The sequence below is a fragment of the Amblyraja radiata genome, chromosome 13 (genome assembly GCF_010909765.2).
Source record: "Amblyraja radiata isolate CabotCenter1 chromosome 13, sAmbRad1.1.pri, whole genome shotgun sequence".
Lineage (NCBI taxonomy): Eukaryota > Metazoa > Chordata > Chondrichthyes > Rajiformes > Rajidae > Amblyraja > Amblyraja radiata.
In genome coordinates, this window is record NC_045968.1 from 23345083 (window position 1) to 23371545 (window position 26463).

Genomic DNA, 26463 nt, shown 5'->3' on the forward strand with positions numbered 1-26463 from the left:
CAACACCACAACATTGCTGGTGGAACCTTGCTGCATATAAATTTGTGCCACACGTAACTACATTTCATTGTGACTCCATTCCAACAAGTGAAACATTACTTGCAAAGTGCTTTATGATGTCATGAATGCACTGAAGAAAGCGACTGATTACATTATGGTCTGGAATGGCACAAGAGGCAGCAGAGAGTGGTGGATTCAGCCCTGTCCATCATGGACAAAGCCCTCCCCACCATCAATGGCATCTATATGGGAATCTGCCTCAAGAAGCTGGCATCTATCATCAAGGATCCCTCCCATTCCAGTTATGCCCTCTTCTCATTGCTACCGTCAGGCAGGAGGTACGGAGGCCTGAAGTTGCCACCCGCATGTGCAGGAACAGCTACTTTGCTACAACTCTCAGGTTCTTGAACCAATCAGCACAACTCTAACGCTATCTCAACATTGCAATACAACAGACCACCTCTTCCACACCGTGGATTTGTTTTTTTTCCCCTATTGTGTTTTACATCAATGTCTTATAGTTTTTTCAGACTTTTTTTCTTTGTTCTGCCTTGCAGCACTTTTAATTTTTACGTATAATTAATGTACATTTATGTCTCATTCATGCTTTTGTGTTTCAATTCAAGTCTATCAATCTGTGATGCTGCTGCAAGGAATATTTTCCTTACACCTGTACCTCACCGTACTTGAGCATATGGCAGTAAATTCTACTTGACTTGAGGATGAGAACAAAGCAATGAAGTTAGAATCTATTTTCCTACTGACCATCTTTGGCTATTCTACGCCACCTATAGGTTCATAAGAATTTCACTGCCAATGAAATGTTTCAATAAACTAGACGCACAATTGCTCCCTTGCAATATTGGATACTGAGCTTATTTCTTTAGACTCCCAAAACTCTCCTGAGCTGCCATGGGAAAAGGATTTCAAAGGAAAAGATCCAAAGATGTGCTCAAATCATTCGCCTTGATCTTCATTTTCCTTGAACTCCATCTCTTTTGATGTCTAATTTTCACATCTTATCCTTCCTTTATCTCCTCCCACTCCCCTGACACGCAGTCTGAGGAAGGGTCTCGAAATGAGTTGCTCCAGCATTCTGTGTCTGTCATTCTCCTTTAATTGTTGGGGTCTTGTTTCACCTCACTACTCAGTTTGGAAAAGGAGCATTTGGGATGGCATTGAGAATCTAGAGTCCATGTATTGGTAGCACACAGAGTCCCTGCATAAGTGGCAAGATGAGTTAACCACTTCACAAGCCGCATCTCTGGAAGTGTCTATTGTTCGCAACATGACTTCAGAATCCATAGAAGCTAGTCATCCTCTATCCTGTGGGATGACCTAAGAAAACGTGGTTATTGTGAGTTAATTTGGAGTCACCTGTCCCATTGTGCTACTGTTCCTCTACTTTGTTAAAGCTGATAAAAAAAATGTATATAAGAAAGTTACATCTGTATATGATAAAAATTATACATGTGTACAATGCAATGGTGTCATTTGAAAGAGCTTAAACATTTTAATATAAGCAAAAGCATGGGTCAAATTAATAATTTAGCAGATGACAGTAAACTGGGTGGTATCTTAGTGAAGCTAGTTATCAAAAAATTATAGCAGGACCTAGATCAGATGGGCAGGTGGGCTGTGGATATAACTAATGGAGTTTAATGCAGATAAGTTGGAGGTGTTGCGTTTTTGGAAGTGAAACCACAGTAGGACCTTCACATTGAATGCAGGGCTCCGGGGCGTGTTGTAGAGCAAGAGAGATCTAGGAGTGTAGGTGCATAATTTCCTGGTAGATAGGGTGGTGAAAAAGGCTTTCAGTACATTGGCCTTCATCAGTCAGGGTATTGAATGAAGAAGTTAGGATGTTATGTTACAGTTGTACACAGCAGGTGAGGGCTCATTTGGAGTATTGTGTTCAGATTTACGAGGATGTTGCCAGAACTTGAGGGCTTGAGTTGTAGGGAGTTGTTGGGCAAGCTAGGACTTTGGAGCGCAGGACACTGAGAGATGGTAAAGGTGATAAAGGTAATTAAAATCATCAGAGAATGGATAGAGTAAATGCACAGAGTATTTTATGCAGTAGGGAAATTAAGAAGGGGATATAATACAGTAGGTTTATGGTGAGAGGGGAAAGATTTAATAGGAATCTTTTCAAGCAAGATGGTGATGGGTATAGAGAATGCGCTGCTGGAGGAGGTAGTTGAGGTTTTCTTTAAGTAGCACTGGTGAGAGATCATTGCTGCTCTGGCTTGCACCTTCGGCTATGCAAGATTAAAAGGGAGTGCTAGCTGAAATGTCAATTCACGAAATGGCACTGCAGTGTCAAATCACTATTGTGTGCAGCTTAATGCCACAACATGTTTACTCGATTCACGCCAGATGCCATATTAAAATGTGACAAACATGCCAACAAACACCCACCTGATGTCACCTGAATAGACATCAAAGCTCGTGTGGATATCAGACGTCTCATTAGAACAAGATCACCCAGGTATTCGGCTCATATTTCCCCCAATTTCATGAGAACTCAAATCTCTAAACTTCATGGCAACCCTACCTTTGGAATAACTTTTGACATTGTTTCCCAGATACTTTATGAAATAAATGAGTTGCAGAAATCATTTCCACATGATATCCTGAGCATGCAATGTTATTCAAAATCTGAATGCTATAAAGATTGTTTTGTGTTATATAGCTTTGAATCATCAAACAAGGCAGAAGAAAAAAAACAGTCAAGCTTTTAACGTGTAGAGATTGTTTTCAATAGTGGTCTCCGAATTAGCAAAATGTACAGTAATTTGTTTTAAAGAAATATATTAATCAATGGTTCTAAAGCAACCTGTATTGTCATCTTATTTACTGTACATTATTTTTCTTAGCTGCCATACTCAAAAATATCAAAATTACATTGTTATTTATCTCCCAGGAGTTGTATTCATCTTAAATAATGGTTCCACAATAACAGTATAGTTACCAACACATTAATTTCCAATGCCAACAGATTTTCTTAAATTCAAATAATTAGCAAAGTACTCTTCTCTTCAGGACAATAATCCTGGCTTGTTGGTTATTAATTCTCTTTCATTTTTGCTACCTAACAATTCTTTGGACACATTAGCTTGGTGAATTACCAGGCCAAGCACATCAGTACCTGTGCAGCCATTGATTGGAGCCCATCCCAGGGCAGACCACAAGTATTGTGGAAGCTCACAAATAAGACTAACCCCAAATATGCTGGCTGCGCTATGTACACAACATTGGGAGAATGGAAAACAATGTTGCCCAACTACCTCTTGTGTGGACCACTTCACCCTTGATAAAAACAAGCATCTACTAAGTAAAGAAGTAGCAGTAACCTCTACATTGGGAGAGTAGAACAAGGACCTAAAATTAGATTACATTGAGTAGTCACAAAATGCTGGAGTAACTCAGCGGGACAGGCAGCATCTCAGGAGAGAAGGAATGGATGACTTATCGGGTCGAGACCCTTCCTCAGAATGATGTCATGGGAGTGGGCGGGGCAGAGATAGAATGTAGCCGGAGATAGTAAGACTGGTGGGAGAACTGGGAAGGGGAGAGGATGGAGAGAGAGGGAAAGCAATGGCTATTTGAAGTTAGAGAAGTCAATGTTCATACCACTGGGGTGTAAGCTACCCTAGCGAAATATTAGGTGCTGTTCCTCCTAAGCGCAATAGTAGTGGTTGATTTAATGGAAATGGGCATTCCAGTTTTCCAATTCTGGTCTCAATTGGTACGCCTAATGGTCATTTCCCAACGAATAATGGATGGAAAGCAGGAGTGAAGAACCTACTTGATCCTTTTTCTCTCAATCTCAACATGCGTTCTGAAGCCAATTTTTACCAGTCACCACAGCCTAAATTGCTCTTAATATGTGCTATAGATAAACATTCAGTCTTCAGTTGCTCGTGCTGTATCAAATCTAAGTACTTCAGATGATAATTCACTGATTAACTATTAGTTTAAATGAAAAAATATTGCATATAATGTCAAACAAAATTAATAAGAACTTGACATAGTACACCTGGCATGGAGTCATTGTTTCGCTCCAGAAAGTTATAGACAGTTCAATGTTCATGAGGTCCACAGCCTGGGGTGAGTGTGCATTCAGTAGCCTTTGCTGAGGGAAAGACTAAAGGGCCTGTCCCACGAGCATGCGACTGCATGCGGCAAATGCGACCAAACCAGAAGCGGGGGCCGCGCGGAGGTCGAGTGATCCCTGTACAGGGCCGGTCCCACCAGCATGCGACAGCATGCAGCGAGCGCGACCAAACCGGAAGCGGGGGCCGCGCGGAGGTCGAGTGATCCCGTACGAGTTGACGTGAAGTTCGAGCGAAGTCCGCGGGAATTTCGCGCGTGACGTACGGCGTCAAGACGCTGCGTACGGCGTCGAGATGCTGCGCACACCCGTCGAGGCGGTGCGTACGACCTCAATGTGGCTGCGGGCCGGCAGGCCGTTGCCGCGCTGAATTATTGGACAGTGTCAGTTTTTCGGAGCCCCGCGCGATGTCGGGGCCAGCTCCGCACAACTCCATACGGCTCCGGCGATTGGTGGGACCGGCCCGCGAGGCCGTATGGCTCAAGCGACCACGTTAGGTTGCGCTTGCCGCATGCAGTCGCCTGCTCGTGGGACAGGCCCTTAAGCTACAGGTCAAACATTGTGAACTGGATAAATCAGGACAAGTAGTTTACTGTGGTGCTATACTAATGAGTCAGAATTGTGAACATTTTGAAACAGAGTTTACCGGGGCTGGCCTGCAAAGACGTGAGGATTTTTCCTCCTGCTAATACCAAATGAAGTACCATTTGCTTTTTCAAAGAAAAGTCCTTGTTAAATAATCTTGGATTACTTACCAGAAGTTGCCATCCATCGTTTATGACCTATACAGTCCAGTCCTGTTGGTGTGCTCTGGGATAAGGAAAGAAATCTCAAGGGAATGTCTTTGAAGGTAGCAGAGAGAGGTGGCAGATATGGAAATCTTATTCCAACCTGTGGAGAAGATAAATAATTCAATATAGTCTAAATAACTAACCAGTTCAGTTTTGCTCTATACTGAGCATGTCGATGACTGCTCATTAGATAGATTGATGGATACCAATCTATCAGTCCATTCACCCAAAAGATGCAAAAATAATATAAAGATTAAACCCATTTATCTAAATAAAACACACAATATTGTACCAAAGATAATTTTGTCTTTTAAATATAATAAAATTAAATGTATAATTAACACAGTTCGAGCAAACCCATATTAAATTATTTGATATTTATAAAATGATTATTTAGCTATCCTCAAAGATGAAGAGTGGACTACAGGCAACACCTCCAGGTAGATGAGATGATTATGCACTCATGTCCTGGTATGAGCTACATAGTAGGACTGGAAGCATTTCAGTAATATATACCCAAAACAAAGGAAAGCAGTCATGGAGAGAAAGCCAAGAGATGAAACAAATCCCACAGACGAAAAACATCAACAGTTATAGAAAATCGTGTGTCTGTTTTCTCAGCAACCTGCGCACACAGAAGGAACAAGATGAATTTGCTTAGGTGAATCGTTGATGAAAGATGAGTTCAAAACTGATGTTGTTACTTGGTTATTGCCAATGCTCTATGGGGTGAGGAGAGAGTAAGGGATCCTGTTACAACAATAAATTAAATGGTGCACTGTTGGAGTTACGTGGTGAGTGTATCTCTGGCTGTTACGCATTGTGACAATGTAAATAATTCTGTGGAAACTTCTCCCATTTGCTATCCCAAGTCAGACTTTAAACAGGAACATTTTGACAATTTCACAGAGGAAATCGCCAATCAATATAACTTAGACCATCACGATGCACAGTCACACGCAAGCTCATGGTCCCAAAATATCACTTAGATATGAAGATATTTCTTTCTAGTTTGTTATGACGTTATATTAACACAATAATTGATGATGGAAGGACAGCAAAGAGAATAAGAAACTAGGACATTCATTGAAACTTCCCAAGATAACAAGTTATTTGATTAACAAAGAATAATTTCAGAAACCATGTATCATTTACACATTCTCTTCATGTTATCTCATATTGCTTAAAACCAATACTCCAGTGCATGCTTCAAATCCAAAGAAACTGCTAATAATTCTGAAAAGATAGTGATACCCCAAGATGAGACAGCCAGACTGAAGCCCAGAGCCAACTATAAGTCAAACTATCGCAGAAGACAAATGATTGAGAGGACAGTTTGTGAAGTGAGGCATCCAGAGACACATAGCTATGAGAGGAATGTGAAGGTGTAAAAGTGGCGGAGGCTCACAACCCATCAGAGGACATGATGCTTTATCTTACTTCATTGCAAACCTCAACGGTGGTCCTGCCATGCTGTGCTCTGCTGTTCTCTAGGTCTGCAATCAACTTCCTCTGCCTCTTCCTCGCTTCTTCTTGCAAAAGTTCGTCTGAGCTGCATCGCTTGTAAGGCAATAAACATAACTCTTCTGTTTCATCTTCACTGTCTAGTTTATATTTCACCTCATGTTCAGAGCGACCAAATAACCAGGCCAACTGGCCAACGTCTGAGATTGGGCGCTGCCGCGGATGATTCTGTTGGTGGCTTCTCAGGACCGTGGAAGCAGTTGGATTCATCTCCTGCGAGGTTTGGGTTGGATGCTTACTTACTTCCTGTGTGGCAGTGCCGGTAGAGAAACGTGTCAGATTCAAACATTCATGGAATGAACATGAGCATATGTGACATAATGATAGAATATGAGGCTAACTTTCTGTGCCTTCAGGAATATCAGAATTGACATTCTTCTTGTTATGGATTTGGCAGGTAGTTAAAACAAGCCCTTTGATCCTCCATAGAAATATCTGCTCGTAAACATTTCAAGAATGTCTTCATCTCCCCCCCCCCGCCCCCCCCACCCAATGTCACAGATGTAAACACACTTACTAAATTTTGTAGATGTTGTGTAATCTCTTTATGAGGCTTTTGCAAGTTGTTGATGTGTGTTTCACTGTAATATTTGACTCAAGATCTTGAAGTGTAACATATCTAACACATGTTCCTCTGAAATGGACATATTTGGGAAATGAGGGAACTGTTGAGGCGAGTTTGCCTACTTACCTAAGAGCAGGTAACATTGGATTAATTTTATTGGGTGTGCATTATGTGTTATGTTATTTCAGTCATAACTATTATGTCAGTTATGTTATTTCAGGACATCATTTGCTTTGCCTCAGGCATGACATAAAGTTCATACTACATTTAATAAAACTGATGATGGTCAAGGAATGCACCAACATCAATTCATACATAAACGTGTTAGATTGATGCCAATGAACCTATTATTGACAATAGACATTGCTAATTTTGTATAAAATGGTCCAAATTGATTCCTTGCTTATGCTCTATATATATATATCAGTATTAGAATGAGCTGAATGGGTAGGTGGAAAAGTAACCAGATATATAGTAAGTACCTATGCCCAGAGTATATGACAAAAAATTAAACCCTTTTGACATTGCCTAAGATTGGCATGTGCAAGGATCCCCCACTTTCTTTACTCAACAATTGTATCCACTTGTTACTGGACACAAACACCAAGGTGACAACTATGTACCCCTTACATTGTTGGGAGGATTATGCAGTGAGAAACTGAAGGTTTTACACACTCCTGCATTACTTCATGTATCTCCCAAAATGTTTGGGTTTCCCACATGTGAAGGAGAGCATGAAAGGTGGAAGCCCCAAATGACCTAACATTTCTCAAACTTTCTCTGCCATTCCTCATGGGATGCATCAGTGGAGCACAAAGTTGGGGAAATTCCATTTCACTTCAAATGGACAATCTGCTTGCACAGCCTGTGACGGATTCATGTATTTTGCTATTTTTTAAGATTATTATTTTAATTATTCAAGTTTATTTAAATAGTTTTAACTGTGTCTATTTCTTTTTTGAATTTTTATTAAATATGTTTTGTTATTTTTTAAAACATGGTTTAGTCATTTGATTAATGTTCACAGATCCCAAATGCTTCTTAACTTTTCAGAAACTTTAACTATGACTAAACAAGTAGGTGTAATTTGCAGGCTATCAAAGTTTAATCAGCACTTATGCGAGTTGGTCTCCTTTGGCCCAACTACCTCGCAAACATATCTACAGGTGAATAGATCTTGCCACTGTGATTGTAACTGGTTTAGTCGAGGAAGTCTCCACAGGTGGATGAGAAAAGGAGATGCAATTGTGCATAGCTCATGATGACCATAAAATTCATATGTGATCAGATTTATCCGAGCACATTGCAGGAACTAGAGAGGAAATTGCGGGAGCCCTGGTTGAAATTTACGAGTCGTCCTTAAATACAGGAGAGGTGCCTGAAGACTGGAGGCTGGCAAATGTTGTGTCTCTTTTCAATAAGGGCTGCAGGGAAAATGCCGGGAACTATAGGCCGTTGAGCTTAACATCTGTAGTTGGAAAGTTACTAGAGTATTCTGAGGGATTGGTTATACAGGCATTTGGATGAGCAAGGGCTGATTAGGGATAGTCAGCATGATTTTGTACGTCGGAGGTCGTGTCTCACAAATCTGATAGATTTTTTTGAAGACGTGACCAAAAAGGTCGATGAGGGCAGAGCTGTAGACGTTGTGTACATGGATTTCAATAAGACATTCAAAAAGGTTCTGCATGGTAGGCTGCTCTGGAAGGTTAGAACCCATGGGATCCAATGAGAGATGGCTGAATGGATAGCAAATTGGCTCCAAGGAAGGAAGCAGAGGGTGATGGTGGAAGGTTGCTTCTTAGACTGGAGGCCTGTGACTACTGGTATTCCTCTGGGTTCGGTGCTGGGCCCGTTACTGTTTGTCATCACATCAATGATTTAGATGAGAACATAGAGGGCAAGATTAGCAAGTTTGCTGATGATACAAAAGTTAGTGGTTTTGCAGATTGTGAAGATGGTTGTGAAAGATTGCAGCAGGATCTGGGTCGATTGGCCAGGTGGGCAGAGGAATGGTTGATGGAATTTAATACAGAGAAGTGTGAGATGTTGCATTTTGGGGCATCGAACAAGGGCAGGACCTACACAGTAAATGGTAGACCTCTGTTGTAGTGTTATAGAGCAGAGGGATCTAGGAGTACAGGTGCATTGTTCCTTGAAGGTCATCACAGGTAGATAAGGTGGTCAAAAAGGCATTTGGCACTTTGACCTTCATCAGCCAGAGTATTGAGTATAGAAGTTGGGTGGTCATGTTGCAGTTGTATAAGACATTGGTGTTTAGAATATGGTGTTCAGTTCTGGGTACCATGTTATAGGAAAGATATTATCAAGCTTGAAAGGGTTCAGAGAAGATTTACGAGGATGTTACCAGGACTAGAGGGTGTGAGCTATAGGGAGAGGTTGAGTAGGCTGAGTCTCTATTACATGGACCACAGGAGGATGAGGGGGATCTTATAGAGGTGTACAAAATCATCAGAGGAATAGATCGGGTGGATGCACAGAGTCTCTTGCCCAGAGAAAGGGAATCGAGGACCAGAGGACATAGGTACAATATGATGGGGAAAATATTTAATAGGAATCCAAGGGGTAACTTTTTCACACAAAGGCTGGTGGGTGTATGGAACAAGCTGCCAGAGGAGGTGGTTGAGGTTGGGACTATCCCATTGTTTAAGAAACAGTTGGACATGTACATGAATGGGACGGGTTTGGATGGATATGGACCCAGCACAGGTAAGTGGAATTAGTGTAGTTGGGACATTGTTGGCCGGTGTGAGCAAGTTGGGCAGAAGGGCCTGTTTCCACACTGTTTGACTCTATGTGTAGGAAGGAACTGCAGATGCTGGTTTAAACCAAAGATAAACACAAAATGCTGGAGTAACTCAGCGGCACAGACAGCATCTCCAGAGAGAAGTAGATTCAGTCTGAAGAAGGGTCTCGACCCAAAATGTCACCCATTCCTTCTCTCCATAAAATTTATATGATGTGCTTTGGTGCAATTTATTTATGTAAAATGTAAACAACTTGACTCCACGGTGATCCAGAAATAATGTAACTGCGTTTACTACCTTTGGCCAGTAGGTGGTAGATTCACCATTTCAAAATCAAATATCATCCATATTGTTGGTGCAGTATATCGTTGCTATTGGCAACATTAAAAAAGGCAGCAATCATTGTTTTAAGCTTGGCTAACATTTATCTTTTTAAATTAAGCCACATAAAAATTGTTTTGTTGTCCTAATCCAATTGACATTGGGAGGAAATGATGAATGATTGTAGAATTGAAGATCTTGAAACACTTTGAAAGTTTGGATACCTGCCTCAGCATTCATTCAAATCAGCTCCACACCACTCCTTTTGATGAATACTGCCAATATTACTAAGAATTTTGCTTTAGTCACTAGCCTCGTGACCTCAAGAAACATTCCTTGCAAAGTATTGTCAATTGTTCCTCAAAAAGCAGTTATAATCAAAAAGAAAGAAAATATAAATCCTTATTTTATGCTAATATTTACGACAGATAATTGTTAATCATTTACAGGGAAAAATGTTATTTAAAATATATATTAACGAATTAGACAAAGGAATTAAATGTATAATCTACAAGTTTACGGATTACACAAAGTTGGGTGGCAGTGTGAGCTGCGAAGAGGATGCTATGAGGCAGCAGGGTGACTTGGATAGGTTGGGTGAGTGGGCAGATGCGTGGCAGATGCAGTATGATGTGGATTAATGTGAGGTTATCCACTTCGGTGGCAAGAACAAGAAGGCAGATTATTATCTGAATGGTATCAGATTAAGAACAGGGGAGGTGCAACGAGACCTGGGTGTCCTTGTACATCAGTCACTGAAAGTAAAGTGAGACCACACCTGGAGTATTGTGTGCAGTTTTGGTCTCCTAATTTGACGAAGGACATTCTTGCTATTGAGAGAGTGCAGTGTAGGTTCACCAGGTTAATTCCCGGAATGCGGGACTGGCATATGATGAAAGAATGGATCGACTGGGCTTATATTCATTGGAATTTAGAAGGATGAGAGAGAATCTTATAGAAACATATAAAATTCTTAAGGGATTGGACAGGATAAATGCAGGAAATATGTTCCCGATATTGGGGGTCCAGAACCAGGGATCACAGTTTAAGAATAAGGGGTAGGCCATTTAGGACTGAGATGAAGAAAAATATTTTCACCCAGATAGTTTAGAATCTGTGGAATTATCTGCCAGAGAAGGCAGTGGAGGCCAATTCACTCGATGCTTTCAAGAGAGAGTTCGATATAGCTCTTTGGGCTAATGGAATCAAGGGAAATGGAGAGAAAACAGGAACGGGGTACTGATTTTGGATGATCAGCCATGATCATATTGAATGGCGGTGCTGGCTCGAATGGCCCACTCCTGCACCTATTTTCTATGTTTCTGTTTCTAAATCCTACCAATAATTTGGTTGTTTAATTTGGGCAGTGTTGTGCAAGATGCTCGTTGCCTGAGAGAAATATAAGAGATGGTCACATCGTAGATGGCAATCATAGGGTAACAGAGGAAAAACTGCTTGCTGGATTATTATCTAACAGTAAAGAAAAGCACATGTGCTTTGTAACAGAGAATTAAATGGTCACAGTGGTCCCTGTTCAGCAAGGAATATAAACTATAATTCCCAGGGTAATGCTCCATGACTCCATGCATGACCAGGCTGAAAATTACCCCAGGTGTTCAAGGGTGAACCGCACTTGTGCCTGGTCAAAATGATTGCTATCAGGTTCTACTGCAGAAAATAATGATTTATGGATATGCTTCACTGACATGAAGTATCTATGGCCAAATTACTAGATTAAAGTCCCATCTTTTTAGAAAGACACTGCCTCTATTTGATGCCCATCCTAACAGCACCCTGGGTTTTGAACAGCCTATGTATAAAGTCATAACATGGTGGGCTTGGTTATTTGCAGTACATAGATGTTCCACATTCTCATGTTAAAAGATCAGGTAGTTTCATATTGGATACTTAACATACATTCTTGAAATGCGGACCAAAAATTATCCTATTTAATTTGCAAATTTTAAATTTGTCGTCTCTCAATTTGTTCTGCAAGTATATAAGGCCCACAACGATGGCTTTAGTCATTAAAATTTTTATCATTTCCTATAATCTCATTATTTTATGCATTGAGTTGTCAGTACATGATGAGATAGAAACTAATAACATACATTGTTGAAGTGCAATTATTATGCTGTTTTTATATCTCTATTGTATGATATAATTTTCCAACCACTCACCTCATCTTTGGCAATGTCTATGACTGATGATGTCGTATTGAGACTTGTCTGTGATTGACTGCTAATTCCACTGTCCTCTTTCTGACATTCATAATTGAGAGATTGCACTGAAAGAAGAAGACTTCCTCTTGGTTTCAATGTTGTTGGCCTTTCAGGACTTTCCAACACACCATCGGCTGTCCTGCTAGAATCAAGGGAGGTCCATGATGAAGTGCTGCCTCTGTTGCTCGACCGAAAGCTCCTCCGAAAACTTGACCTTGGACTTTGAGGTTTAGGACTCATCGGCCTTGCAGGGAAAGAACCATCAAAACATTCCAAAATCACACCAGGCCTATTCCACGTTGGACTCAATTGATTCATTAAGGTTTGCGGGATGGTTTGATTCGACATAGTTTTAAAACCATCCTCAGGTTCCACGCTACTGTTGGACATCAATGTAAGCCTTAATCCATTTGGAGATGTTCTTTTTGCTCTTTGCTCTATCATTTTCGGTACATGATCTGAGTCAAGAGAGCAGTTAGAAAGCTGAGGTTTGCTTGACCTCCGAGAGGGTGAGGATGACGAGAGTGCTAAAAGTGAGGCATTGTCGACCTGTTCTATTGAGATCCGTCTTGCATATTCACTGTGCACCAGCGAATGGGTCCGTATGAGTTGACTTTCCCCGCTGCTTGTACTTGAACTGCTTAATGCGTTTGATCCCTTTGTCGACTCCGATTCACTTAACCTCATGAACCTTTTCCAGGACATGTGACTTGCTTTGCCATCTTCACCATCAATTTTCTTCTGAGATTTTGCATTCTGATTGGCATTTTCTTTGTCTCCAGATTTTGATTCAAAGAAAATGGAAAGAGATTTATTGGCAAAAGCCCGCTTCATTCTAAGATTAATGCTATCGGCACTTCCGCTCTTTTTGCAACTGTTATCTGTCGCAGATTGTATCTTGGTGTTTTGATCCTCTGTATTAATGTCTTCTCCCTCCATCGAGTCTGTGCTTCTTCTATGGAAATGATGACCATTTTCGGCCACTCTCTGATCCTCTTCCATATCTCCCACATCCTGTCGTGCATCAGAGCTAAACCCTCGATTCACACTTTGGTTCAATTGGCTGCAACTTTCAAAAACATCATCATCTTCGTCTGAACCATCCAAAGTTGGATATTCACGCCTGGTGCTACCCCTTACCTGGTGAGGCAGATGGATTTTATAATTTGGATTATGTACTCTATACCCTGGAATAGAAATTGCATTGCTCTTGCTTTGTGTTTTACTCTCATTCCCATCTCTCGTTTGTAGCCTCTTGTTCCCATCTCTGCAGCTACTTTCCGTTTGATGTTCCTGTGACAAGGATTTGTTTTTCTTAAATGATGCCATTTTGGTAAAAACCGAAAATTTAGAGTTTTTCAAAGAAGTGGTGAAGGTGTTTAAAGAGGACAATGATCCAAACCGTTCTTCTCCTTTCGTGTTTGTTTGTCTCTGCAGTGCTTTTTGTAAGCTGCTGTTACTGCCAAATGGGTAAGTCCTTTCCTCTAGTTCCTCACTAGTTGTACTGTTCCCGTCAGTATCATAAATAATTGGAGGAATATCACCGGGTTCACCATCTAATTTAATTGTCTCTTGGCTGCCGTGTTTGCAATGGGCCGGATGCTCATCTAGTATCATGTCATAATTCATAATGTCAGTGTCTTCATCCTGCAGAGTATCTACCTCTGCAGATGAGCCTATATATGTTCTGTGCAGATGAGTGCTTACCATTCCAGTGTCTTCTAATTTTGCCTCGAACAGAAGATCAGTTGGCTTTGACTCAACATCATGAAAGCAGATGGGATCATTTTCCAAATTGATCCAGGATCCTTCCTCAACAAAAAAACTTGCTCGCTCTAATTCAGCATCAGTTATCTCCTTTTCAATTATCTCAGTTGCACTAATCAATTCTAAGGAGTCAGTGATATCTGATATTGACAATCCGTCAACAAATATGTTCATTGGTTCAGCCTTTGAAGCAACACATGCCTCATTCGGTACTATGCTAGTTTGATCAGGAATATCACCCACTCCTGTGTTTTCTTCAGCTGAGATATTGCTTATATTTACATTTTGTCTTGTGGTTGCTTCAAATGCTGAATACAAATTATCATTTTCTGGGCCTTCTCCAGTGCTGTGTTTAATAGACTGCTCGATCAACTCAAATGTACATGCACTTTCCTTACCAGTGAGTTCGATACCATTTTCCCTTCTGACACCAGTCGCTGTAGGATAGATTTCACTTGCTCCTATTGTCCTTTCAATGTAAACCTCAGTTGCTGTCTCAGCAATGGGGGCTTCACCCTCTGGTCTTGTGTCAAGAGGACTTTCTTTTGAATCTGTCCTTGCATTAGCTGAAAATTGATTTGTTTGCCTGTCCTTCTGAAGGTCAACTTCAGGCGTTTCTATACCTCCAGCCACTGGATCAGAGTGTGAATAGGTGTCCCCCGAAACTAGTATTTCAGTATTCCTCGGACTTGACAGATGTGTCTCAAAATCACTGCCAAAATCCTCATGTTGGTGCCCTCTAGGTAATGGTAAGTCATTGATTTCCCTTTGCTTTTCCTCCAAAATAACCCTGTGTGATTCAGTTTGAGTTGGTGAGAAAATCTGAGTAAGTTTCAATTCAGCCTCTTCAGAATCTTCAACATGCTTTTCTGTGAAATTACCTTTTGATGTTTTTAGTGCAGTTATTGTTTCTTCATTAGTCCCAGATCCTGTCCCGAGGGAATCTACACCAGTTCTTTCAAAATCAATTTCAATGGGAGAGCTTGCTAATTCCAGTTCAACTCTAGTGTTCTTTTTGAGTAAACCCTCTTCAAAAGAAATTTGCTCAGTTTCTGGCCAAGCTGAAAGAATTGCACAAGTAATTTCTCCAGACTGCGGTCCAAGTGAATTACAACAAGCTGAACTTCTTTCAGCAGTAATGTCACTTATGCCCACATTTACGCTTTCAGAAATTTCGTTGTCATATACTTCATTGTTGCTTGCCTCAGTTTCAGGGGTCTCACTTATATCTGTAAATCCTTCTGACTCCCGAGAAAACGCAGTTTGCTCTAATTGGCTTTCAACAACAAATCCCAGTCGGTGAGAGGTTTCTGGACTTGGCTTCAGGTTTGCTATGGTATTTGTTCCATTGATGTCTTGTTGAATTACAGCACAAACCTCAAAAAGTTCTAATTCACTCTCTGGACAAATTAGAGCTAAAGCTGCTTCTGATTTAGATTCATGAGCGGTCCTGCTTGTTTCTATCTTTGGACAACTAACACCTAAATCAGACAAACTATTTTCCTCTAAATTTACCAGGTCTGAGGCTTTACTTATTTTTGATTGTATGCCAGGATAAGTCTCAGAGCAGTCCGGTTCTGTTTCAAAAGGTGTTTCACTTAGTTCTTGGTCGGTATCCTGGGAAACCCAGACTGGTTCTGAATCTGAAATGAGCCCAGCAGAAGCTACATTTGCCTCTGCACTAATCACCGTGCAATGTGGTTCAGTTTTAAATGGGGTTTCATTTATGTCTTGCTCTGAATCCACAGAAGTCGAGACTGGTTCTGATTTAAGTCCAGCAAAACTATAATCTGTTTCGGGAATTTTTTTTGTGGAATCAGATTCAACTTCAGGGGAAAATTCACTTAAATCTTGGTCTGCGTGGAGCAAGGCCCAGATTGATTCTGATATAATTTCACCACAAATTTTGTTTGTCTCAATAGTGGGGACACGTGATTCAATGTCAAAAAGAATTTCACTTGAATCTTGATTTGTTTGCTCAGAAAGCCAGATTGGGTCAGATTCAAAACCTGGGATGGCTCCAACGATATCTGATTCTACTTCAACTGGAATTTCACTCCTGAATTCATTCACACCCAGTGGAGCCTGAGTTGGCTTGGATTCTGTGACAATTACTGGAGGAATCTTCTTTGCATCAGGAGTGGGATCTTGATTTATCTCTGAGGGAATTGCACTTAAAACTTGTTCCTCGTTCAAAGAAGGCCAGTCTTCTTCTGCCAGAGGGCTTTTACTTCGATCTGGTTTAATTCCATTGGAAGTCTGATGTATCCCAAGACAAATTGCAGCAGGTTCAGATTGTTTATCTGGGAAAATCCTTGCTGGCTCCGTTGCTTCTGATGAAAGCACACTTGGCTGTATATTAATGTCCAAAGAAATCCCACTTAGTAATGCTTTTGTTTCTGGGGGAATCAAAATCTGTTCTTGAGTATGCGGAGAATTCTTATTAGAGTCCCATTTCAACTCAGGACAACAGTTACTTGTGTGTCCATCAAAAGCAACGCTTAATGGTGTTCCTGATCTAGAAGTTACTACATTGTGTTGCGTTGTTGTTTCTAAAGAAATAGTGCCTTTTTCCAAATGAAATTCATCAGAAAGCTCAGTTCCCAGTGGTTTTGATAGAAGGAAAAATTCCCTTGCCTCTGCCTCAGCTTCTGAGGATTGATCACTTGGTTTAGGGTCTGCGTCAACAGGATGACTAACTCTTGAATGGGCAATACATTGCTCAGGGCATACGCTGGAACAACTGCTAAACTTGGCATCAGATATCTCTTCTGAAATGTCACCTTGCTCTAATTCTGCACCTAGTGCGGCTTCATTTCTCACCTGTGAATTGGAGGATAGACTTTGCGGATCAGAATCACTGCAGAAGGAAGTTGTAGAAGTCCTTACTTGGGTTGCATGCAGTTGCAATGTATCAGAGGAACTAGTACTGAGCTGTGGTTCTGTGAATATATCAATTAGCCTTTCCAAATCATCAGTATGAACACTGGTTGTTTCTAATTTTAAGTCAGGACCTGTCACTGTTATCTCTGAATATGTTCCAGCAGGTTCCAATGTCGGTGTTTCTAAGACACTTTTATTTGATCCACGCAGTGCACCAAGAGAAACTTGGCTTGGAGCTGGAGATTCTTCCTCTGAACCGCCTTCCCCTTCAGATTCACATGGATCAGAAAGGCCTTCTATGGATTCTGAAACCTGCCAGAAGAAAGTAAAAGCTTATATTTACTTACTTAAATTAACATCAGTCACGACCTTATATTTAAACCCCAGAATTCTTTACATTGACAGGCGTTTTGTGCAGAAACTTGTACAATTATGTGATACTCCCAAGGATGAATCACTAGACTTGTTCACATTATGACGTGCAGAGAGCTATGGTGTTCCTGCCAGCTAGGTAAGTCAGGGTCTTGTGTACTGGAACTTAAAGGCGTGTGCAGAGTTTTGCTTCCCAGCCCTTTCATTCTTTGTAAGATTGCAAACAAAAACTCTTTAAACTCATGTCTAAAACATGCATTGTAAAATTAGCCATGCACCTTAAGGCACTATCCCCACTCATAATCATACAATTGTCAAAGGCCAAAAAAAGCAACTTAGGAACAAAAGCTGAGACGAAGAAGGAAAATGTTAAGGTGTTTTTTTCAGGGAAGAGAAGTGTATAAAGATGGGCCTTGGCAGGTGTAGGCATTTTCAGGGTAAAGGACAGGATAATGACCAAACGGACAAATTTGAAGGATTGCAAAATTGGATTAAAGGGTTGTAAGGTTGGAGAAAATATAATGAATGAGTGGAAAGGACATGAAGGGATTTGATTTCAATATTGAGGGATTTGCAGACCGAGTGACTGTAAGCCCTGCAATGATAGGCAGATAGGATTGGTCAAGTGTTAGGTTATGAGGAAACAAGTCCTTTATGTATATTTTAAGTTAATCCACTGGCAGTTTTGTTCACCAGTAAAATGATGCTTTCACAAGTAGCGTGTGATAATGATTGGAGATGTGGACCTGAGAAGTTGGGGTGGGGGGTGGTGGTGTTGTGACTGTCCTTGCGTGGATTCAGGTGGGTTCTGGAACCACTTTATATCCTCGTCCCGGTGCGTACACCTTCTGAGAATTACATTGGGAAATTACACAGACCCCTAGACTGCCCCGCTGGTGACGGCTTTCACCGAGCTTCTACCACGTAACAGCAGGTAAGAAGACCAGAAGAGAATGCAAAAACCCCCCAAAAAAACAGCTCTCTGTAGGTTTAGGAACCATTACATTCAGATGTTGTGCATGTTTCTTTTGGAACTGCTTTCAGATTCTCCATTTTGTGCTCATTCACCTGAGGATGTGAGTATGCGGCACGGTGGTGCAGCAGTTACTGCCTTACAGCACTTGCAGCATCAGAGACCCGGGTTCAGTTCCGACTACGAGTCCTGTCTGTACAGAGTTTGTACATTCTCCCCGTAACCGTGTGGGTTTTCGCCGAGATCTTCGGTTTCCTCCCACTCTCCAAAGGCGTACAGGTTTGTAGGTTAATTGGTATAAATGTAAATTGTCCCTAGTGTGTGCAGGATAGCGTTATTGTGCGGGGATCGCTGGTTGGTGCGGACTACGGTGGGCCGAAGGGCCTGTTTCCGCGGTGTATCTCTAAACTAAACTAAATTAAATACTTTACAAGAACTTTGTGTTCCAAATCTATAAGTGCACTTTCTTTTCAATTAAGCTTTTGTTTTAATAAACAGGCTGCAGGATTTGCAACTGAGTATCACAACAAATCTTAGTCTATGCTCTGCTACAAGCAAGAGTTTTACAGTAAATATACCTCACCGTACATGACAATAAATGGCTTTGACTTGACTTGACTTTAACACATCCTAACTAGGTGAGTCAGCGAACACTGAACTGATGCAGATCTGTTTGCATTTGCGGTCATGTCAGTAGCCAAAATGGAACAAAAGAAAGTCGAAAACACTAAACAAAAACTCATTATATCACTTACATTCTCCATAAAATGAGCTTCATTATAGTGAATTGTCATTAAATATTCATTTCAATTGAATGCATTTGGAGAATGATAGATTAATTGTGTCAAACCAGTGTTATTACAGGGAGGCATCAAATGAAATTCCTCTGTGCTGCTCTTTTATTCAGTGCATGTTAAATTTTTCAATGACCCAATCCCTCAGTCAAGCCTGAACAAAGTATTTCCTGTATGGATTAAGCCTTATCATTTACAGAGGCACAAAAGACTGCAAATGCACTCCCTCGGAACATGGACCCGTTGCAGTTCGCATACCGTCCGAACAGATCCACGGACGATGCGGTCTCCCAGGTCTTGCACACCGCTCTCTCTCATCTGGACAGCCAGAAGGGGGGCTACATGAGGATGCTGTTCATAGACTACAGTTCAGCCTTCAACACGATAGTCCCCACCAGACTGGCCGGGAAGCTAATGGAATTGGGGCTCAACACCTCCCTGTGTGCCTGGGTCCTGAACTTTCTCACCGCCAGGCCCCAGGTAGTCAAGATGGGAGGGAATACATCGAAGTCCCTCACCCTGAGCACAGGATCGCCCCAGGGTTGCGTCCTCAGCCCCCTATTGTACTCCCTGTACACACATGACTGTGTGGCTAGGTTCAGCTCCAACTCAATAATTAAGTTTGCTGATGACACTGTGGTGGTGGGCCTGATCTCAGGCAACGACGAGAAGGCCTACCGGGAGGAGGTGGCTGGTCTAGCACTCTGGTGCCAGGATAACAGCCTCCTCTTGAACATCAAAAAAAACGAAGGAGCTGATCATGGACTTTAGTAGGGCACATCATCCGAGGACGTACACTCCATTGAGGATAAATGGGGATCCTGTGGATAGGGTGAACTGTTTTAAATATCTGGGAGTCCACATCTCTGAGGATATGACATGGGCATCACACGCCTCAGCACTCGTGAGTAAGGCAAGGCAGCGCCTTTACCACCTCAGGCAATTGAGGAAATTCAGAGTGTCTCCGAGGATCCTCCAGTGCTTCTACGCAGCGGCGGTGGAAAGCATCTTGTCCGGGAACATTACCATCTGGTTTGGGAATTGCTCTGCCAAGGACAAGAAGGCTCTGCAGAGAGTAGTGCGTTCGGCCGAACGCACTATGGGAGCTTCACTTGCCCCCCTGCAGGTATTATACATCAGGAGGTGCAACTCCAGAGCCAACAATATCATGAGAGACCCCTTCCACCCCTGCAACGGACTGCTCCAGCTGCTACGGTCAGGCAAATGCCTCCGTTGCCATACGGTGAGAACGGAGAGGTTGAGAAGGAGTTTCTTCCCAGATGCCATTAGGACTGTAAACGCCTATCTCACCAGGGACTAACTCTACTGAACGTTTTTCCTTCCATTATTTATTATGTAAAAGAATATGTGTGTTATGATTGTGTTTATAGTTTGTTTGGTTGTTTGGTTGTTTGTCTTTTGCACAAAAGTCCGCGAGCATTGCCACTTTCATTTCACTGCACATCTCGTATGTGTATGTGACAAATAAACTTGACTTGACTTGACTTGACTTGACTTGAAATGCAGAAATCTGCTGCAAAAAAAAACAAACTGATGTAGGAACACAGCAGGTCAAGCAGCATCTGTGGAGGAAAATGGATAGTTGGCATTTTCGTTTGAGGTCCTTTGAGATGGTCCTCATGTGAGTGGTATCTAGATGACAAACTTGTTTTGTCTGATCATGGAAGCCATCATGATAGGCTGCCAGCATTACAGACGTTTCAAGTTTAAATGAAAGTGTACAATATAATGCAGGGACTTACTTTAGGGGAATAAAAGATTTGTTTTGGCTTTAATAATTCAGAGCTTGGAGAGCTTTGTTGTATTTAATTTATTGTTTTAATTTCCAGTGGCAAATTTTCTTCCAGTACAGTCATTAGTTTTGAAAGCACTTGTGCTTGGAAATTATTTTTCAAAATTGACAAGTCAATAACCAGAGAGTGAGGAAATAAAAATACACTCAATTCTTGCATCAAGAGATGGTAAAATAAGAAGATAAGTCTAAATAAAATTGACAATGGGAGATTTGGTATTTGCATAACAGGCAAGCAAGCGTAACAAATTCGATGTGTCAGGAAACATTACATTTTATGTCTGCAACAGAGCACGCATGCAGATTACAGCAGCATAATCAAAGACGAGTCACACCCTGGCCACCCCCTCTTCTTCCCTCTCCATCAGACAAAAGGTATAGAAGTGTGAAAACGCACACCTCCAGATTCAGGGACACTTTCTTCCCAGCTGTTATCAAGCAACTGAACCATCCTACTGCAACTAGAAAGCAGTCCTGAACAGCTATCTACCTCATTGGTGACCCTCAGACTAACTTTGATCGGACTTTACTGGCTTTACCTTGCACCAAAAATCATTTCCTTATCATGTTTCTGTACACTGTGAATGGCTTGATTATACTATCATCATGTATTGTCTTTCTGCTTGCTGGTTAGCACGCAACAAAAGCTTTTCACTGTACCTTGTGACAACACGTGACAATAAACTAAAACTGAACTGAAACAGAGTAAGCATGCTGTTTGCTGTAGGAGATGATTTAGTTAGAGCGTCTCGCTGCTCTGGCCTGAGAATCCAACAACCTCAGCAAGTTTGGAAGTAACTGGTAGTTAGCTCCCAAAAACAAACCTTGTAATTTTCAGTAATAAAAACAGGAAGTGCTGGAAATACGCAGCAGATCAGTCAGCATCAGTGGAAAGAGAAGCTGAGTTTACATTTCAGGCTGATGTTTCCAGCATTTTCTATTTTTAGTGCAGATTTTCAATACATGCAGTTACCTTTTTGATTTTAATGTGCTCAGACGGATTTTTAATTTGATATGTTTTGTCAATGGTTTCTATTATAAAATGTTAATATAATATAAATAAGGGAGAGTTTGATGGATTAACAAACATAAAACTATAATATATTACATTGCAAACAGCCTGTGAAACCCGGTTGCCATTTGGTTTAGATTACATTTAAAGATACAGCATGGAAACAGGCCCTTCAGTCACTAAGTTGAGACTGACCATCGAATAATCCATTCATATTAGTTCTATGTTATCCCATTTTGCCTCCACTCCACATACATTAGAGGCAATTTACAAAGGCCAATTAACCTACAAACCTGCATATCCACATGATGATTTTTTTGGCATCTGCCGGCGACTGTCATAGTCGTAGCAGGTCACCGAAAAACCGGCGACAACCTACGTTATCCTGGCGACAACCTACGACAGACAGCACCTACGTCAGGAGAAGTCAAGCTACGCTCATTGGCGTCAAACCCACTGTCGCAGAAAATTTTTCAACATGTTGAAAATTTAGCGGCGACCAGAAAAATGTTACGACTTTTTGCACGACTGAGGAGACTATTCTCAGCAACCACTGGCGTACATGTGGCGCCAAACTAGTCGCCTGTAGTTGCCTAAAATATCGCCTAAGTGGGACTGGCCCATTAGGGATGTGGGAGGAAATCGAAGCACCCAGAGGAAATTCACCTGGTCACAGAGAGAATTGGCAAACTCTACACACACAGCACCTGAGATCAAGATGGAAACCGGGTCTCTGAGGCTGTAAGGCAGCAGCTCTACCAGCTGCACCAATTGTCTCCCCTGTCACCTGCTTCTTTAAACAATCAATTATTTTCTGAAAAACTTTATGGAATCTGCTTCCACATGGTTTCTAAAAGATGCACGTACAGTAAATTCCCATACCATTGTTTATCATTTCCCCTCATATTCCTAAACACCATATCACTAGATCTCAAAATTTAAGCTTCTCTTTATAATCCAACCCTTATGTCAGATAACATGCTTGGAATGAAGAAGCATTAACATCACTGAGTCATAAGACTTAACATAAGCCTTATGTTTAGTCATGACTTATAACATAAGTTTGTAATTCATACACCAGAATTTCTACTTAGGAGCGGCTACTCTATCATTGGTCTCTATATTTTTGAGCTGATATTAAATTGTGGCCTCACCTCTCCTCTGCATGTAAAATATCTCATCGCCCAATGGAGTTGAAGGATGCCAGATGACCTGTCCATGGTGCTAAGCCCCCAACTAACATCTAAAGCAGATTGCCTGATCATTTATTTTATTACATGCTGTGCATTTCCCACATGTGTGCAGAAGTATGTTACTAGATGTAAAGCTCTTTAGATTTAAAGCTCTTCTCAGATGTTGAAAGGCACTACGTGAGCGTGTCTTCTGATATTTGTTTTGGAGGAGGTGTGAGATGCTGCGAGGACACAGCCAAGCAGACGGCATTGGGGAAAAAGAAACATATTTCCTTCAAAGTTCATATTCAGCTGAGATACGTGGATAGGGAGTTAGCTAAAAATTTGCAGTGGGATTTGATCGGTTCCTGTTGAATGTGAACCTTTCTTTTGCCCAGTTCCTGTGCAGAATGTAGTTGAGTGATGGGCTGTTACATGACGATACAGTTCGATGTGGTAGATTTGATGTTTTCATGATAATTAATCAAAAAGTACTGTTTTCACTAGCTTTTCTCCATTTTATCTGATTTTTAATTATTTTTCCCTGATGATAAATGAAGTTGCAATTCACTTAACAAATCATGCTACATGCCAATGTCATTAATTAGCTTCCTATATCTCACAGGGGATTATCATTTTATTTTAAGCATCACAATGCCAGTTGATTAAATCTGGGCCTTCATCAATTTGGCTTTGTCTTCCCATTTGTGTTTCATTCCTTTAAAAAAAAAAACAGCAGTGGCCAGCATGGAAATCTAATGCTTTGAGAAGAATTTATGAACATTTATTAACTTTTTGTATCTTTGTATATTGTGTCATTAACTGAAATATTATGTTTGGATTGTATTTGGGTTTGACAGGTTAGATGCAGGAAGATTGTTCCCGATGTTGGGGAAGTCCACAACAAGGGGTCACAGTTTAAGGATAAGGGGGAGATCTTTTAGGACCGAGATGAGAAAAACATTTTTCACTCAAAGGGTGGTGAGTCTCTGGAATTCTCTACCTCAGAAGGTAGTTGAGGCCAGTTCATTGGCTATATTTAAGAGGGAGTTAGATGTGGCCCTTGTGGCTAAAGGGATCAGGGGGTATGGAGAGAAGGCAGGTACAGGATACTGAGTTGGATGATCAGCCATGATCATATTGAATGGCGATGCAGGCTTGAAGGGCCAAATGGCCTACTCCTGCACCTAATTTCTATGTTTCTATTTAACTGAAAATTGAGTGGAAAAACAAACACTGCAAGTAAAATATATAACCAGTCATTCCATAATTGAAATATTTTTTTAAAATATCATCTCCATTTAAATGTTAGCTTTTTCTTTTCTCAGTAGCTCTCATCAATATTCCAGTGCTATAGGTTGTTTGTCTGAATCATTTAGATGGTTACCAGGCAACCAGGCTAAAATGAGGAAAAACAAATCAAACTGCAGATGCGGGAATATGAATGAAACAAAATGCTGTAAATGCCCATCAGGCAGATCAATGGAAAGATAAATATATATTTGATTCAAAGTTCATCTTCAGCTGAGTAAAAGGATCCAGATTTGATTTAAGTCTGAAGAAGGGTTCCAACCCGAAATGTCACACATCCCTTTTCTCCAGAGATGCTGCCTGACCCCCTGAGTTACTCCAGCACTTTGTGTTCATCCTCAGTCCAGCACAATCTTTAATGCCACAGTCAAGGTCACCATTTTCTATCCCAGCCCCAAAATGAAAACTCTGATCACACTTATTTGTACAGCACATAGGTTGAATGTAATTAAACTATACTGTCACGCTGTTTTGCAATAGAACATGCAGGCCAGAATGCATAAGCTGAAAATGAATCGTCATGACTGTGTACAAATTTTAGAAATAATTCACTTTTTCTCTTCTTGGCTCTTGAGCATCTTGACTTCTCTGTGGAGCATGGTATTAACCATCTTGCAGTGAGTGCCCCATCAATGGCCACATTAACCTTGAGAGTGAGAGGCAGCAGTCCATTTGAGGATGGAATTCTCACAGTCAAGCATGAGTCTGCTCTTGCTACACACAATTCCAAACAGGTATCACTGGATAAAATCCAGAAGATCGCTGAATACCATCCAGGCTAGGAAAAGGGACACAAAATCAGGGGACTAAATTAAGTCAAAGTCCAATTAATAACAGGGGTTCAGGGATGTGATCTGTTTATATGCCCCAGCAGTAATCTTCTTTTAAAGGGAATCAGTTGCACAGCAGCACGGTGGTGCAGCGGTAGAGTGGCTGCCTTACAGTGCTTGCAGCGCCAGAGACCCAGGTTCGATCCTGGCTACAGGTGCTGTTTTTACAGAGATGATACCTTCTCCCCATGACCCCGTGGGGTTTTCCGAGATCTTCGGTTTCTGCCACACTCCAAAGACATACCAGTTTGTAGGTTAATTGGCTTGGGTTTGTATACTTGATATAAGTATAAATTGTCCCTAGTGTGTGTAGGCTTGTGTTAGATTGCGGGGATCGCTGGTCGGCAGGGACTCAGTGGGCCCGTTTCCGCACTGTATCTCTAAAACTAAAACTAAAACGAAGCAGATAGTAATAATAATAATGGATGGGATTTATATAGCGCCTTTCTAATACTCAAGGCGCTTTACGTCGCATTATTCATTCACTCCTCAGTCACACTCGGTGGTGGTAAGCTACTTCTGTAGCCACAGCTGCCCTGGGGCAGACTGACGGAAGTGTGGCTGCCAATCTGCGCCTACGGCCCCTCCGACCACCACCAATCACTCACACACAGGCAAAGGTGGGTGAAGTGTCTTGCCCAAGGACACAACGATAGTATGCACTCCAAGCGGGATTCGAACCGGCCACCTTCAGGTTGCCAGCCGAACACTTAGCCCATTGTGCCATCTGTCGTCCCAATGTGCACCTTTCTCACAAATGTGCTGACCCAGGTTCAACCCTGACCTCTACTGTTGTCTGCATTGAGGTTGAACATTCTCCCCATGGCTTTGCGGGTTTCCTCCAAGTGTTCTGGTTTCCTTCCACATCCCAAGTGCTTGGTGTTTGGTCAGTTAATTGACAACTGTAAATTACCCTCAGTGCAGCTGAATGATAGGAGAATTAGAATAGAGTCGATGGTCATTTGAAACTGCATGGGTTAAACAGAAACAAGAGGGGGAACAGCGTTAATGTGATTGCTCTGAGCATCCTTTCTAAATCAGGAGACAATCAGGAAATGTTAAAATCCAAAGCGAAACTCTAATATATGGTTTTATTAAAGTTAGCCTCCAATATCACGATGTCCTACACCATATGTGGAAAATATATATTGTATATTAGGATGGATTTGATGATTGATACGTTGGGGGAATCATAATGATAGATTTTATTCATAAGCATGTTAAAAGG

General features: G+C 41.3%; 1 protein-coding gene across 7 annotated transcripts in view; it reads right to left on the minus strand.

Annotated features, from left to right (window-relative positions):
* The window catches only part of LOC116979703 (rho guanine nucleotide exchange factor 4-like), a 361797-nt gene that overhangs the window by 123406 nt on the left and 211928 nt on the right, over positions 1 to 26463 (minus strand). For 4 of the 7 annotated variants that reach the window (XM_033031414.1, XM_033031412.1, XM_033031411.1 and 1 more), the window contains 3 exons: positions 12267 to 17270; positions 6349 to 6678; positions 4873 to 5008 (listed from right to left, as the gene is read on the minus strand). In XM_033031414.1, coding sequence (XP_032887305.1) covers positions 4873 to 5008; positions 6349 to 6678; positions 12267 to 17270 — 5470 coding nt within the window. The remainder of the gene's footprint in view (positions 1 to 4872; positions 5009 to 6348; positions 6679 to 12266; positions 17271 to 26463) is intronic. The other 3 variants (XM_033031413.1, XM_033031416.1, XM_033031417.1) reach the window with 3 other exon arrangements.